Source organism: Euphorbia lathyris, chromosome 7, assembly GCF_963576675.1.
Source record: "Euphorbia lathyris chromosome 7, ddEupLath1.1, whole genome shotgun sequence".
NCBI lineage: Eukaryota > Viridiplantae > Streptophyta > Magnoliopsida > Malpighiales > Euphorbiaceae > Euphorbia > Euphorbia lathyris.
This window is the reverse complement of record NC_088916.1, coordinates 88,519,315-88,535,063: the sequence shown is the minus strand read 5'-3', so window position 1 is coordinate 88,535,063 and position 15,749 is coordinate 88,519,315. Positions and strand designations below refer to the sequence as shown.

Sequence of the window (15,749 nt, the reverse complement as noted above, 5' to 3'; positions counted from 1 at the left end):
TAAAAGTTTGATTCTATTTTAATTTATTTGAGAGTGGAATATATTTAATTCCGAGTAGCTCCCTTCAATCCAAATCATTATAGATATTTTTAATATAATAATTTTTAATCATTATAAATATTTCTAATGAGTGTATTTTTAATAATTATAAATACTTTTAATGAGTGTATTTTCAATCATTATAAATACTATTAATAAGTGTATTTTTAATCATTATACATAGTTTCTAGTAAGGGGAAATGACCACTCATTGTAAGTTAATAATGAGCGGAATTATTCCGCTCATTAATACTTTTAGTAAGAATGGCTTTCTCAAGGGGAAAATTCCGCTCATTAAAAATATTTAATGAGTGGAATTGGACTTCTAATGATGGTTTTTCCTATCATTAAATCCTCATTTTCTTGTAGTGCATTGAAATCCCCAAACACCAACCAATTATTATGTGGAAAGGTACAACCATAAAGAGAAGACCACAACTCCCTTCTTTCCGAAGCCAGGTTACTACCATAGACAAAAGAAAGCAGAAAAGACTTACCATCCAACTGTTGTTGAACAGTAACATGCTGGACATGAGAAGAATGAAGACAAAGAGAAGAAGAATCTCTAGAAAGAAGCCAAATAGTCGGCGAATCCTTATCATTCCAGGCAAAGAGAGAAAGACCCAGAGATCTCCAAAACTGATCAGAACTGTCACTAAAAGAAACAAGAGGTTTTGCAAGACATAAAAAATCAAGACGATGTTGTTGGCACATAAGTTTCAGGGCTCGTTGAATGCAATCATTACCGATGCCCCTACAATTCCAAAATAACACAATCATTGAAACCGCAAAGGCGGCTTGCTATGCCGTTTACCACTCACCTCGAGGGGAATGTTGTTATCTTTGGGCTTCTTTCTTTTCTGGACTTTAGACCAAGTCTTTTCCTCTGGTTCATTAACCACCTGCAAACTATCACTGTTTTCTGAATTCTCCATGATTTGCAAAGTAGGAAATTCAGAAGCCTGGGGATTGGGATGAGAGGTTTGCCAACCCAAGATTCCCAGCTCTTTATCAAATTGATAAGATTGAAAGCCAAGAGAAGGAGAGACGGGGGTCGTTCCAGAATCAGAATCAAGAACCGACTCACTAATCTTAACTGAACTATGAAGTACCATCTGCAAATCACAGTTATTAGGTTTGTCAGACTCTCCTTTCTTAGGAGCCCCTTTAGAGGATTCACCAGTAACAATATGAACTCCTGACTTTTGTTTCCAAATTCGAGTAACAGACCTACCTCGGGGCTCGGGAGATCCCATCTTTTGCTTCCCATTTCTTTGCTTTATGTCAACATGTTCTTCACGACGAAGGTTCCTCCTACAAGCTCCAGCAGAATGACTAATGGAATGACAAATGGAGCATAAGTCAGGAAGCCTTTCATATTCAAGGGAAATCCAATGCATAGAGGTGTCAGTATCCACCCTTAGTTTGTATTGAATTTCCTTAGAAAGCTCCACATCAATCAAGATCCGAGCATAATGACCCATTTCACCATCCATAGTATTCTTGTCAAACCGAAGGGGCACCCCAATCGCCCGTGCAATGCTTGCCATGATCCGCTTATCCCAGAATTCCTAAGGAATATTGTAGAATCGGACCCAGACTTGAGAGTCCGGATTAAACCTCGGGCTCCAAGGAATGAAACGCATAATCCTAGGCCTAAGAGCAATGGCACCACGACTCCAAACAGATTGGAGAGCCTCTGCAGATGAAAGAATGATGTGGTAAAAACCTCTACCGAGAGAAATCAATTTCCAATTAGGAGAACAACCCCAAATAGATGAAAGTTTGGCCTTCAAGTCCGGCTGCTTCCAAGGAGATTCCCCTTTAGCAAGAGTGATACACCCGATAATAGAATGCTTGCAAAGACTGAGCCTTTCATTGTAAATATCCTGCTGAATTTTGACGGCTTTAAAGCCGCCTTCTTCAGATATAAGAGATCGATCCACGGGGGGAGGAATATCAGGAGAAATAGCCGCAGAAGGAGCAACACCAACAAGAGTAGCTGCATAGGACCTAGGCCCAACAGAGGGCCCGAGTCTCGAAGCGAAGCATTCTTCAAAAAAGCTGATCTAGAAAAAAGATGAGCAATAGAGCAATCCATTTCCATTAGATCTGCGAGAGCCAACCAAACAACCAACCATGCACCAGACTCACCTCAGATAAAACCCTAGGAAGCCGCACAAACCCTAGCCTCACAAATTCTAGGTATCCAAATTTTGGCAAATAATTATATACAAATGTTAATAACACAATTAGATTCACTTAAAATTTTAATCAGATTTCATTAATCCTTTCAAAAAAAGTATTGGATGAAAACCGAATTTAACCAGATTTCCATTTAATCCAATAAAAAATATGTTGGACGAAAACCGAAACACCACCGCCGATAGACAAAGAATCCAGATCTCAACGCCGGCGAGACAAACGACGAGATCGGAAGAGAGATAGCGAGAAAGACCGCAGGCGGAGAGAGAAAGGGGGAGAGGAAGAGAGACGGCGAGAATGGTGGACCCAAAAGAAATCTCCTGGAAAAAAATTCCGCCCTAGTTCTAGAGAAAATGCCTTCGACTGCGCCAGGAGGAGCACAAAAGGCTTGTAAAGGAGGTCGTCGTCGTCGCCGAAGGGGTGGTCGCCGAAGGGGCGGCGCTGGATCTAGACCAGGAAAGTGATTGTTGAATTAGGGTCCAAGTAGAGAGAGCATCTTTCCTTCTAATTGGTCTTCCCATGAGTTTATATAAATAATACTAAATTGTAAGTTATATATAAATTATAATATATTACATATAAATAATTACAATTATAATAAATAATGATGAATTATATCTAAATAATACTAAATTATAACTTATATATAAATTATAATAAGTAAATAATAATTTATATATAAATAATTTTAATTATAATAAATAATAATGAATTATATATAAATAGTACTAAATTATAAATTATATATAGATAATAATACATTATATATAAATAATTATAATTATAATAAATAATGATGAATATAAATAATACTAAATTATAAACTATAATAAATAATAATAAATTATATATAAATAGTTATAATTATAATAAATAATGATGAATTGTATATAAATTATATATAAATCTTTTATTTAAAAGCTCGGGGGAAGGAAAAGGCTAAAGGAGGGATAACCCGATAGGGAATCCGAACCCAAGCCAAACCAACCCACCCAGAGCATATATCAAAAAAACAAATACAAAGAGTTTTAAAGAAAGAAACACAAAAAACACAATCACAAAGAACTAAGAGAACCTATAGGAAACCCTATTACAATAATCATTACTTAATAACTCATTACAAAACTCAGGAGCACCATGCCCACATTTAAATTATATATAAATAATTATAATTATAATAAATAATGGTAATTACTGAAATTACTGAAATTAAATTAACTGAACTGAACTTACTTATGCTGAATTTAAGTTAAAAAGAGCAGGGGGCTTAGCCTTATAAGTACTTAATTGAGAATAATAATGGATTAAACAAAATAAAATTTCATGATATGTATATTATGTGTGCTTGTTTTGTGAAAGGATATTGCAATTAAAAAAGTTATTAAAATTTATTAATTATAAGATTAAGTAGATTTATTTGTCTGAAACTAAATCTAAAAATAAGATTTGTTTAGTACTGTAAGTATCTCATCCTTTCTAGAAGAACAATTTGATTGAGTCCGACCTATTGAACTGCTAGATTTAAGAAAGAGTGGAACACGTGGCAGGAAACAAAAACATATCTTATCTCCAATTTTCTTCAATTTGGTGACAACGGGAAAGCTCAAACTTCCCTTTTATATTTAAAGAACAATTTCTGTTGTAGTACTTAGTTTTATTGAACGCTTGATGAGGGTTACTTGATTTACTCTAGGCACAATTTACAGCAACTATGAAGCTTTTTTTTCCTTTTTTCTGTTAAATTAAATTTGTTTGCTTAATATAATAGTTTTGATAAGAGGTAACCCTGATTCACATGCATTATGTAGGCCAGGTATTTCTCATGGTTCATTTGAAATCTTTTTAAAATGGCTAAGTTAACCGTTTTAACTCTGGTTAGAACCAAAACTCTTTTGGTGGATTAGTCTGTTAAAGTGAGTTTACATTTTGAACTCATGATGTTTAGTTTAAAGGAACCATTTAATTAATTGGGATAATGAAATATACTATTACTAGGTTAGTGCAATGTTATCAGAACCAGGACGGACATTAAATCAGATTTATAGTTAGGTTAGTGCTCACTTGATCGCATTAGAGAATTTGGGTTGGTCGGTTCTACTGCGTAATAAATAATATTTATATATTAAATATATATTTATATATAATTAATTTGAAATAATTTTTATAAATTATGCGCAACGGTAAAATGTTGTTGTCGTGTGACCAGAGCTCACGGGTTCGAGTCTTAGGAGCGGCCTCTTGCCAATTAAATTGGCAAGGGAAGGCTTGCCCCCAATACACCCTTGTGGTGGGACCCCTCCCCGGACCCTCGCTCAGCGGGGACGCGTAATGCGACCGGGCCGCCCTTTTTTTTTTTTATATATCTAAAAATTTATAAACAATTTTTTTAAGAGTTAATTTAAAAATAAACATCTGTTGTTTCTCATTCTCCTCCGCTTTCTTCTTCATCATAAAACTCCAAAACTCCATTAAAGTACATTTGAAGTTCTTTTTGAATAACTATACAAAGTTCAAAGCTTAATAAATATCAACTATGCACTGTTTGTAAACCAAAAAGTAAAATATTTTACAATGGTTTGCCATAAGTGATTTTCATTCTAAATAATTTAAGGTAAGATCCAACAGATAGGAATTTCGAATAATATATGCAGTGGCGAATCCATGATTTGAGAGAGCGGGGGGCAAAATTCTCTAAGTAAAAAAAATTTAGACAAAAAATGTAAAATTGTTCAATTTTTTGACAAAAAATGCAAAAATGTTCAATTTTTGGTGATGAAAAATGCAAAATCGTTCAATTGTCATGCATTATTTTCATGATTTTTTTGATAAAAAACGTAAATTATAATGTTTCCGACTCGTAATCATCCATTTTCGGGATTCTCTTGTTGTTACGCATCAAATATCCATAACGTTTTGGCTCAGGTGCAATTTTACCCCCTAATATCTAAAATTGTGCAATTTTACCCCTAATGTTTGTAGCCAAGAGCAATTTTATCCCTAACATTGATAAATTAGGTCAATTTCAGACACAATTATAAATACAGTCAGTTTTCGAAAGGATATTGCAATTAAAAGGTTATTAAAATTTATTAATTATAAGATTAAGTACATTGATTTATCTAAAATTAAATATAAAAATAAGATTTGTTTGGTGCTGTCACTATCCCATCATTTCTAGAAGTACAGTTTGATTGAGTCCAACCCATTGACCTGCTAGAGTTAAGAAAGAGTGGAGCAAATGGCAGGAAAAAAACATATCTTATCCCTAATTTTTTTCAATCTGGCAATGAAGTTACATGGAATCTTCAACTACTATTAGTTGGCTAAGAATGGAATTTGGGAGCAAACTCAAAAAATGAGAAACTATGTAATAAAATACCTGACACCATTTTGCTTAAATTCTACCATATGGTATGAAGCTGTTGTCTATCATATAATAAAATACTGTTAACCTTGGGTGATACATAAAAGAGGAACACCAAAGCTGAATGGCCACCTGATATGCATACTATGTGTGCATGCTCGGTTTTTGAAAGGATATTACAATTAAAAAAGTTATTAAAAGTTCTTAATTATAAGATTAAATAGATAGATTTGTCTGAAACTGAATCTAAAAATAAGATTTGTTTCACTACAAAAAATGAGGGCTTTAGCAGCCTTTTAATAGTGGCCGTTTTGTAAACCGCGCCATGGGCTTCATAAAAAAAATCCCTATGGGCCGCCCATATAGAAGAGAGTCCTGGCGGCCAACTCTAACTCTGACTCTAACATATCATTTTAGGTTTACTCTGCCTTCCTCTTCCTCTTCCTCTTCCTCTTCCTCATCTCATCTCATCTCGTCTCGTCTTTCTTCTTTTCTCCATCATTCCAAACAAATAACCTCTGTTGTTGCAAATGTATTTTTATTCAGCGTGATTATATTTGAAGGCGCACCACTCTCATTTCGGAACCACAATGAGATGTGTCCGATCAACAATCTACAATGGTAATGGCTAATAGGGACAGAGAGAGAGATCGGGATTGTGCGAAGAAAGATCCTCCTGCGAAATCATGGTTTGTTCTGTTTTGATTTTTCAAGTATATTTACATCTCTGCAGTATTGTTAGATCTTACTAGAAATTGCCTTATGAAATTGCCTTTGCCTTCTGCCTATTTCTCCTAGTGATTGTGAGCTCGGTCCCTAAAATTTCTGAAATCCCTAGAAGTTAAACAGTCGATCATCACATCACTCACCTCCAGTCGTCCCTGCGTTCCGTCCATCCGTCCTTCGGAGTTCGATTTCGTTGTCTTCTTTTCTTCCTCAAAAGGTAATTTCTCTGTCCTTGAGTCAATTAACAGGGATTTTTTGCTCATTGATGCTTGAGCCTTTATGTTTTTATACTTCTGCAGGTCTGCCTCTGTTTAATAGAAGAGGGTTTAATTGAGAAGTTTGGTCTTAAAAGAAGAACTTTGTAATTGTAAATTTGTGTAATGAATTGCGAAGAATGGCCAATTTTATGTGTATGAAGCTGCAATCGAGGCTGCCACTGCCAATTTATCCTTGTTCTTCTTGTCTATCCGCTAAACCGCAGAGGAATTGGAACAGACCAGCTCGTCGACTGATTTTAGGCTTGGGTGCTTCATTTTGGTCGCAGTTTATGAATATGTCTGCTGCCAAACACTTCATTGCTTCTGCACGCCAAAAGGGTGCTGTTGAACAGGTCATTTTTTAATTTTCATCATTCATCTGCTCTTGGGCTTAGTTAAAATGTAATGGGGTTCTTAATTACTTGTTGGATTGAGTGTTGTTTCCCCTAATAAATAATTGCTAGTAGCTGAACTTAAGGAATTGTATGGAAATTGGCAAATTGTCATTTCGTAATTAGACTAGTGTTCTTCATTTAAAAGCAGAACTATATATGTTGACACAAGCAGAATTATGTTGGTTGTTTGCGTAGACTTCTTTTATTTCTATGGTACTTTTTCCTAGGCTTCACTGGCTGAGTTTACGTTTCTAACAGTAGGTTCTTGATAAATGAAGCTCAGTATAAATGGATTCTAGATTAGGAGCTAACATAATATAGTTTTGAAGGAAAACAATAATGATGACAAAAAATATGAAATTAGTTGGCTAGATTTTTGGGAGTTAGATCAGATCAGTAGTTTCTTCTGATATTGGTATGCGTGTAGCAATATTTTCACAATGCATCTTATGTAGGAACATTCTAGCCAAATAACTTGTACTTTAAGAGGCAGAAGAAATGAGTTGTGACTCGTGAGGCCAAAGTGGTAGATATGTTCATTTAAGAAAGAGTGTTAGCTCTAAATGCTTAAACTATTATAAATCTGTTCAAACTAGAAGTATTGAGAGAGCTCTTGTATGGAAAAGCATTTGTCTCTTGGTAATAGATTGATATCTACATGTTCTGTGCTTTTAGCTTAAAGCTTATCAGTTTGTTAACTTATGCTGGCTTAAAGCTTATCAGTTTGTTAACTTATCAGGTGTGGAGAATGATCAGGTTGTTGTAACGCAATTAATAGAGACATATGAAGAAATGAGAGGAGGATATGCTACAGATGATGCTACAATCTCCCTGCAAAGTATGTACGTAATATTGTTTAGTCACCAATCATCTATTTCTGTAGTGTACTAATTGAGACTATTTAATCTTTTAAGCAGAAGTATGTGGTAAATTAGGGTATGATGAGTTGGATTCAGTGACTACAGAGGATATGGCATTGGAGGTAAACAAGAAGTTTTGGTTCTAAAGAAGTTTTGCTTTATTTTGCAGCTATTTCCGGAATCACGGAAATAGCAGAAGTTTTGGTAAATAAGAACAAAAGTTTGCCATTAGTTAGAGGAAGTAAAGGAGCTAAGCCTATCTATATGGCTGCTCTTTTAGGAAGGAGAGAAATGGTTTGGTATCTTTATTCTATAACAGACGACAAAGATCTTTTGGCGGAGGATCGTATAGGACTTCTTGTTGCGGCTATAACTTCCAATCTACTAGGTATATGATTCTAACTAACCATTTCTTAAATTTCTTTCTTAAGAGAATAAGAAGAATGAATGTTAACCAAAGTTTAATATTTGTTATCTTTGAAGCAGATATAGCATTAGAACTAATTCAAAAGCATCCTGAATTAGCAATTCAAAGAGGAAAGGTACTCAATTCTACGCACTCAAACTTATTTTAATTAGCCACCGCATGAGTCTTTTCGATCTTCCTTTCTTGAGTTCAACAGCTTCAGTTTCAGAATCAGCCTACTCTAGATTATATTATAAATTGGGTGATCAATCCTTTATTAGGATTGAAAGTTCAAATTATTTGTTCATTGATTTCTTCATAGTCAATGTTGTTAGACAAGCACCTTCTTCACCTTGCCTTGCTGCTTCTTTTTGTTTAACAATTTCAGCTGCTGTTTCAGTTTCATGTGTTTGTCAAAACAGGTGTTCCCTTCAAATCCTTTTCCCTTTCCTTAGTTCAGATATTCAGTTCGGATCCTTTTCCCTCTTCTGACTGGTAAGCCCGATGTTGAGCTCTTTCATTTTTGTGTTATCCTTTCTAACCTTTTTCGCTAGCGTTTCCGTGTTTCGTCAGTTTCCCTTTCTTTTCTGATGCTATTACCGTTTTTTAGCTAAATTTTCTTGAAAGTAACGTTTCCTATGTCCGTTTTCGTGTAATATAGTGTAGAAATGAGGCATATTTGGAATACAAATTCCGGGGACCGGGAAAAGAGCTGGAGCACAACACCGATGCTTGGGAAACGAGACGAAAAATCGAGAATCCGATGCAGAGGTGGACACTTTGAGCTCAATAAGACATGTGAATGTGTTGAATCTTTGTTGCAGCATTAGGAGTGAGGACTCAAGCCTGTTGGTGTATGAGTACATGATGAATGGGACCTTATGGGACCGACTTCATGGCTCACAGTCATAGAAGATAGAACTTGATTGAGAAACAAGGTACGATATCGCTGTAGGAGCAGCTAAAGGGTTGGAGTATTTGCATCATGGATGCGACAGACTCATAGAGATGTCAAGTCTAGCAACATACTTTTGGATGAGTTTTTGAAGCCTAGAATTGCTGATTTTGGTCTGGCTAAGATTGTTCAAGCCAATGCTAGCAGCAAGGATAGTAGTAATCATGTGATTGCTGGTACCTATGGCTATATAGCTCCTGGTAAGTAATCAAAATCAAAATGCTGCTGATTTCATCATATCATATCATATGTTTTGAAATTGTTATGTCTAATTAAGATATATTGATGTATGCAGAATACGGGTACACAAACAAAGTGAATGAGAAGAGCGACGTGTGTAGCTTTGGAGTGGTGTTAATGGAGCTAGTAAGCGGGAAAAGGCCGATGGAAGCGGAATTTGGAGAGAATAAAGACATAGTGGATTGGGTTGGTAGCAACTTGAAGTGTAAAGAGAGAGTATTTAGTGGATTGGGTTGGTAGCAACTTGAAATAATGTGTACTGCCAGATTTCCATCATAAAGACCAACAATGAGAAGCGTAGTCCAAATGCTAGAAGATGCAAAGCCATGTAAATTGATGAGCATATGCACAATCCTTCCTAGCTGCTGCTGCTCAAATGTAAAATATAGAGCCAAGATAGCTTGTAACATATTAGCCAACTATGTAATTTTTATGTCTTAATCTACTACTGTAATACATAGAGATAGAGCTTGAACTTGACCCCTCTCTCTCTCTGTTTTTTTTTGTTAGTTCTGTGGAGGTGGATGTATTCAAAATGTAATAAACCGTTGTACTAAATCCATATGATGCTTTTTTTTACGAGTTCTTTATTTAAAATTAATCATAATTATTATTAGGTACCAATTGGAATATAAAACCTGTAAAAAAATAATAATAATAAATAAATCACAAGTAGGGGCGGTTAAAACCGCCCCTAGAATAAAAAATAGACATTTTAAAAGAAGGTGTAGGGGCGGTTTAAACCGCCCCTATAAAGTCCGTCGGTAAAAAAAATCTACCCCGACAAAGACTATTTTCGTCGGTAATCTGTAGCTCCGCACCCCTTTGGAGACGGATTTGGGGCGGTTAACAAAACCGTCCTTAGAGCTTGTAGGGGCGGTTTTAACCGCCTCTACACGTGAAAAATAATGCCTCTATAGGCACATTTTGTTGTAGTGTTTGGTGCTGTCCGTATCCCATCTTTTCTAGAAGAGCAGTTTGATTGAGTCCAACAGGTTGAGCTGCTAGAGTTAAGAAAAAGTGGAGCAAGTGGCAGGAAAAAAAACACATCTTATCCCTAGTTTTCTTCAATTCGGTGACGAAGTTATAGGGAAGCTTAAACTACTCTTAGTTGGCTAAGAATGGAATTTGGTGGCAAACTCCAAATATGAGAAACTATGTAATAAAATACCTTACACCATTTTGCTTAAATTCTACCATCTGGTATGATTGTCTACCATATAATAAAATACTGTTAACTTTCGGTGATACATAAAAGAGAAACACCAAAACTTATAATGCCAAAGTAATAGTGATAGAAACATCTAATGACAAAAATTAGCATACGAAGTTTAAAACCAACTTAACACGTGAGATAGTTTATGTAAAAGAAACACAACTAACACATTTAACAATACTTCTATTGAAATCACCAGTACAATGCAAAAATCCTCCCGGTTTAGTATCATATTTTAAAAAAGAAGTAATTAACCAAAATTAATAATGATAGATCATTTATAAACATATAATAAGCTAGACTAGCTGCAAAACTCATCAGGAACATATAATAAGGTTTCTAGGTGTCACAACGAAAAACATAACACATATATAATCTTCTAACTCACAAGAGTGCATTTTTTCCAGGTTTCATTTTCATTTGAGTTTCTTTTCTGTTATTTAGCTATAGTTTTTTAGAAACATAGGATATATATATAATCTTCTAATTCACAAATGCAATCTCTTTACTTGGAAACAACAGAAATTGATTAAGATGTTCAGTGGAATTATTTCTCCATTTCCAACTAACCTAACATCAAAGATCTATTGTTTTTAAGATTAGAGAGCATCCAATTATATATACAGTGAAACATCACCAACTGACTAAGCATCCAAAGGCTAAATACAATTGATTCGCAAAATTATAAAAGTTTGACACTGAAAATCTAAAACGTCATTTTCTCAGTAAAATGGTTTTTCACACTGAAAACACTGATGATTCTTCAAAAACTAGCATATTAGGTGTTCTAAGAACTGAATAAATAGAAACAACCTTCAAATTCAGAGATAACCATGAATTAGACAAGATGATTAAAAAGTGGGCAATATTCATACATTAACTCTGAACTGAAGTACAACCAAAGCCTGTAATCTCAACTACTTGGAATATTTAAACCTCTGTTAATTCTAAGTGTCTTTATTATTTTGGTAACCTCATCAACATCTGCGCATCTTACATCCCCAATCTAGTGAATCCATTGTATTTGGTGTTTTTTCTCTTTTTCCAAAGGAGTGCAGTCAATATAATCCCTTTATATAGCTGATGCTACTGCTGCTTTGAATTACTCTACTGCTGCTGATGTAAAAATCACTCACGGATGTGTTCTTTTGCCCAATATGTCAGAGAAATCTACCCAGGATCATTTTTCCACACAATGGTTGTTCATTTTCTGGCATTTTTTGTTGCATCTTAACATCAACAACACCCACACCAATTAACTCAGTAAAAAGAGTTGTAACTTCCTCCTTCGTCACTAGAAAACCTCTTGAAAACACCAGGAACATAGTCCGGTCATCTTCAGAGACGGTTTTGCAAGGATCCCAGCCCCATAATCCACCTGCACCCAAGTCAAAATCCACTGCTCTTGGGAGAATGTTCATACTCCCGCACACTGGATGAGAAAAACCGGGAATTATTAGCACTTGGCTTGAGCTTGACCAACTTAGAACATGTGGCAATATGTCATTGAAAATCCTAGAACACACAGAGTTAAGTAAATTCTTGACTCCAGTGACAGCTGAAACTTATTATGGCGGAACATTTGTAAAGAAACTTCTTTCTCCACTATCCTAGCAGTGAGAGGGATTTCTGCTGACATTTTTAAAAAATTCTGCTAAAATGCTAAAAACTAAATCTGCTACATATAACTTAATCACAACTTTTTTTATCAAATTGTGTAAAATATTACAGTGTTATTAATATAGTTATAAACAACAATTAAAAAATATATGAAATTGTTTCGATTTATTGACAAACTTATTTAGAAGATACAATGTGACAATTAAACAACAGTAAACCAATCGTTTTAAATTTTCAACAGTGTTTTGATAAAATTGGTCTTGCTTGAAAAAATTAGGATTTAATTTGCATCACTTCATATGTTAGGGGCTAAATATGCACTTTGATTGAAGCGTTATGGTTAAATTTGACCCTTATCCCAATAAAAAAATGTACAAAAACTTACAACATAAATATCACATGTTGCAATTATTGAGTTTGTATTGTGATCATGTCGTGTCAATTTCGAATTAGTGTCAAAATGATTAAACCGTAGTCCAACCCAAAAAATTTCATATCAATCTCGTATTAACCTAATCCGGATAGTATCGATTACGTGTGGTGTTGTCGAGTCATATTTAATTTTAATTTGGATCAAATTTATTTTTAGGAAAACCTCACTTTTAATCTTCAGGTTATTGAGATTCTCCATCTCATTTTATAAAATGACTTAATTTTTATCCTTGCCGTAAAATATTGGTTCAATTTTATCATTTTCTAATAAATTCCGTGGGCACGTTTTATTCGAAATTATTTTGAAAATGATAAAATTAAATCAAATTTTCTATTATCAAAATAAAAATCACAAAAAAATTATGAATGGACAAAATTAACTTGTTTTATAAGATAAGGACAAAATCATTATTTTTTTCAACGACTTTGTAAGGAGTTAGGCTTATAAGTACTTAATTGAGAAAAATAATGGATTAAACAAAATAAAATCACATGATATGCATACTATGTTTGTGCTTCGTTTTTGAAAGGATATTGCAATTAAAAAAGTTATTAAAATTTATTAATTATAAGATTAAGTAGATTGATTTGTCTGAAACTAAATCTAAAAATAAGTTTTCTTTGGTGCTGTCAATATCCCATTGTTTCTAGAAGAACAGTTTGATTGAGTCCAACCCGTGGAAATCTAGAGTTAAGAAAGAGTGGAGCTAGTGGCAGGAAAAACACATATCTTATCCCTAATTTTCTTTAATCTGGCGACGAAGTTATAGGGAAGCTTAAACTACTCTTAGTTGGCTAATAATAGAATTCGAGGGCAAACTCGAAATATGAGAAACTCCAAATAATCATTTGGAATTGGAAATTGAACATCACTAGGTGCACATGTCTAGAACAACATATTCATTTACTAATTTAGAACAAAATTAGTTTCATTGCATCAAACTCTAACTTTAAACACAAAAACTGTTCCACTAATATATCAAAGCATTGAGCAATGCTTACATAATCTCGTCTCTAACTTGTAGAGTTTGATAAATTTCCGACGAGGAAAATGAACTACTTATGAAGAAACCAAGCGCAACTCAGTAGGAACACTTCCTCAAAAATGTAAGGAGGACCATAGAGTGATGGTCATGAACCCATACAAAAGCATCTTCAAGATTAATAACCTTCATAACCCTATGTGCAAAAATTTTATTAGCAGAAACATATGCTTGCCACAACAACTTGTCAAAGCCATCACTCTTGTCAAGGCACATAGTGATTGGACATTAAAGCTGGATGACCACCATTTCTTCTTGCAGCAACCAGATGATGGAGCATCTGAATCTCCATTGCTGCGCCCATCTTTTTTAGAAAAAAAATCTTTGAGCAATCATCGCCATCTGAATCTCCTTGCTTTGGGTTTCCACTAACTACAGACAGGATGCAAAAATAAGGATCACGATCTAAAAGCAGGATGCGGTTTTAATTATAATAAAACAAATGGATAATCTAAGACATCCACATAAAGGCATTTGCTTTTAAGAAATACCCTCGACCGAGTTAGATTTCATCATGTACGGGAACATATCAACTTCAACCAACATCAATCTCAAACTTTTTCAAATTAACCAAAAAAGGTCTCCAGTTCATGGCTATAACATGTAGATCAAAGACGAAACAACCATAAAAACAGAATTAATTTCTTCATCTGTTTTATAATTAATTAATTAATTATTATCTTCATCTTGTCTCAATGGAATCTAAAATATTCTAACAAGAATTCCTTTCTCTTTCTCTGATGAATCACTGATTATTGCGCATAAGTTTTCCTAAATCGGAATTAATTAAGCATCTAAAAAGCCGGTGAACGTAAGAATTGAATTCCTAACATGGCTCAAATCATCTTTCCATTTCCTGTACAGACGGAGACATTTTTCTTTTCCAGCAAGTTACATTTTTATATACTATGTTGACCTCTTCTTCCTTAGCTTTCCAGCATTTCGTTTCAAATTCAGTTTCAGTGCAACATAGCACATATATAATCCTCAAAAATGCTCATCTCATAATTCACTCTCTTTACTTGGAAACAATGGAAATAGATTAAGATGTTCAATGGATTTAAATTCATTCGGTGTTGATCAAACAATTAAAGTACCCATATAATATAGTGATTACAAATACAATGAATTACTACCAGAAAATACCAAACAAGAATACAGGAGAAGCATAAAAAGTACATGAGTTGAATCAATCTGCCTAAAAGTAGGCAACTGAATTGAAGCAAAACAATAATACCATTTCAGAAAATCAGACGCCAACAACTTTGTGATAATTTGTTACAAACAACAAATTAGTATTTTGAGAGAAATATCTAGCATTGCCAAACTAAAATGAACAATTGCTAATGTTTTACTAAATGAACAAACACGATTTGGACTCTGCAATTTTCTCCATTGCAAATTAAGCTAAAAATGGTTACTCCCAAAGCCGCAATCTCAACTAGTTGGAAATGAATGAAATTACAACAAAGATAATTATCTGATGAAATTTAGATAATATTCAGATCAAGCATCACCAGCATAGTCTCATCATGTAACAAACAATCTTGATTTGTATCAAAAAACTTATTATAACAAAAAAAGCATAAACAAACTTATGGTTTTAATTTCAAGTAATCATATCATCCTGACACATCAGATAGCTAGGTTATATAGAAAAACACACCAGAGAGCAACATCTAATAACAAAAATTAGCATATCCAATTTAAAACAAACATATAGGGTTTCAAATAATCATATCATATCATCATAGAAGACATCAGACAGCTTATGTAAGCCACTCATAAGCAACCACATTTAGCAATAGATCTATTGAAATCACAATTACAATCCTCAAATTCTCACCTTTTGGCATAATCATTTTAAAAAAACCACTATAGTAAACAAGTAATTAAAGAAGGATTAATAATGATACGCCATTTGTAAACACATATAATAAGATAGGGTAGCGGCAAAACTCATTATATCTTCAGAATTGCCATTAAAACAT

General features: G+C 34.1%; 1 protein-coding gene across 10 annotated transcripts; it reads left to right on the top strand.

The window, feature by feature from the left end:
• The first annotated feature begins 5,946 nt into the window (after positions 1-5,946).
• LOC136234999 (receptor-like protein kinase 7) lies at positions 5,947-10,009 on the top strand. 10 transcript variants are annotated; one of them, XM_066024507.1, is made up of 10 exons: positions 5,947-6,025; positions 6,155-6,297; positions 6,407-6,551; positions 6,634-6,944; positions 7,726-7,828; positions 7,904-8,234; positions 8,333-8,388; positions 8,653-8,747; positions 8,914-9,407; positions 9,503-10,009. In XM_066024507.1, the coding sequence occupies exons 6-9, from the start codon at positions 8,111-8,113 to the stop codon at positions 9,080-9,082; spliced, it is 444 nt and encodes a 147-aa protein (XP_065880579.1). In that variant the 5' UTR covers positions 5,947-6,025; positions 6,155-6,297; positions 6,407-6,551; positions 6,634-6,944; positions 7,726-7,828; positions 7,904-8,110; the 3' UTR covers positions 9,083-9,407; positions 9,503-10,009. The 10 variants fall into 10 exon arrangements, with proteins under 10 accessions (XP_065880579.1, XP_065880578.1, XP_065880580.1 ...); XM_066024511.1 differs by having other exon boundaries at positions 5,993-6,297; positions 7,726-7,824; positions 7,904-7,968; positions 8,127-8,234; XM_066024510.1 differs by having other exon boundaries at positions 5,993-6,297; positions 7,904-7,968; positions 8,127-8,234.
• The last annotated feature ends 5,740 nt before the right edge of the window (positions 10,010-15,749 follow it).

What these genes read in the sequence shown, in the direction of transcription:
- LOC136234999 (XM_066024507.1), top strand. Translation starts at nt 8,111, where the DNA reads ATGGCTGCTCTTTTAGGAAGGAGAGAAATGGTTTGGTATCTTTATTCT. An exon ending in TAGCAATTCAAAGAGGAAAG is followed by an intron (nt 8,389 to 8,652) that starts GTACTCAATTCT and finishes CTGCTGTTTCAG; the next exon opens with TTTCATGTGTTTGTCAAAAC. An exon ending in CCTTTTCCCTCTTCTGACTG is followed by an intron (nt 8,748 to 8,913) that starts GTAAGCCCGATG and finishes CGTGTAATATAG; the next exon opens with TGTAGAAATGAGGCATATTT.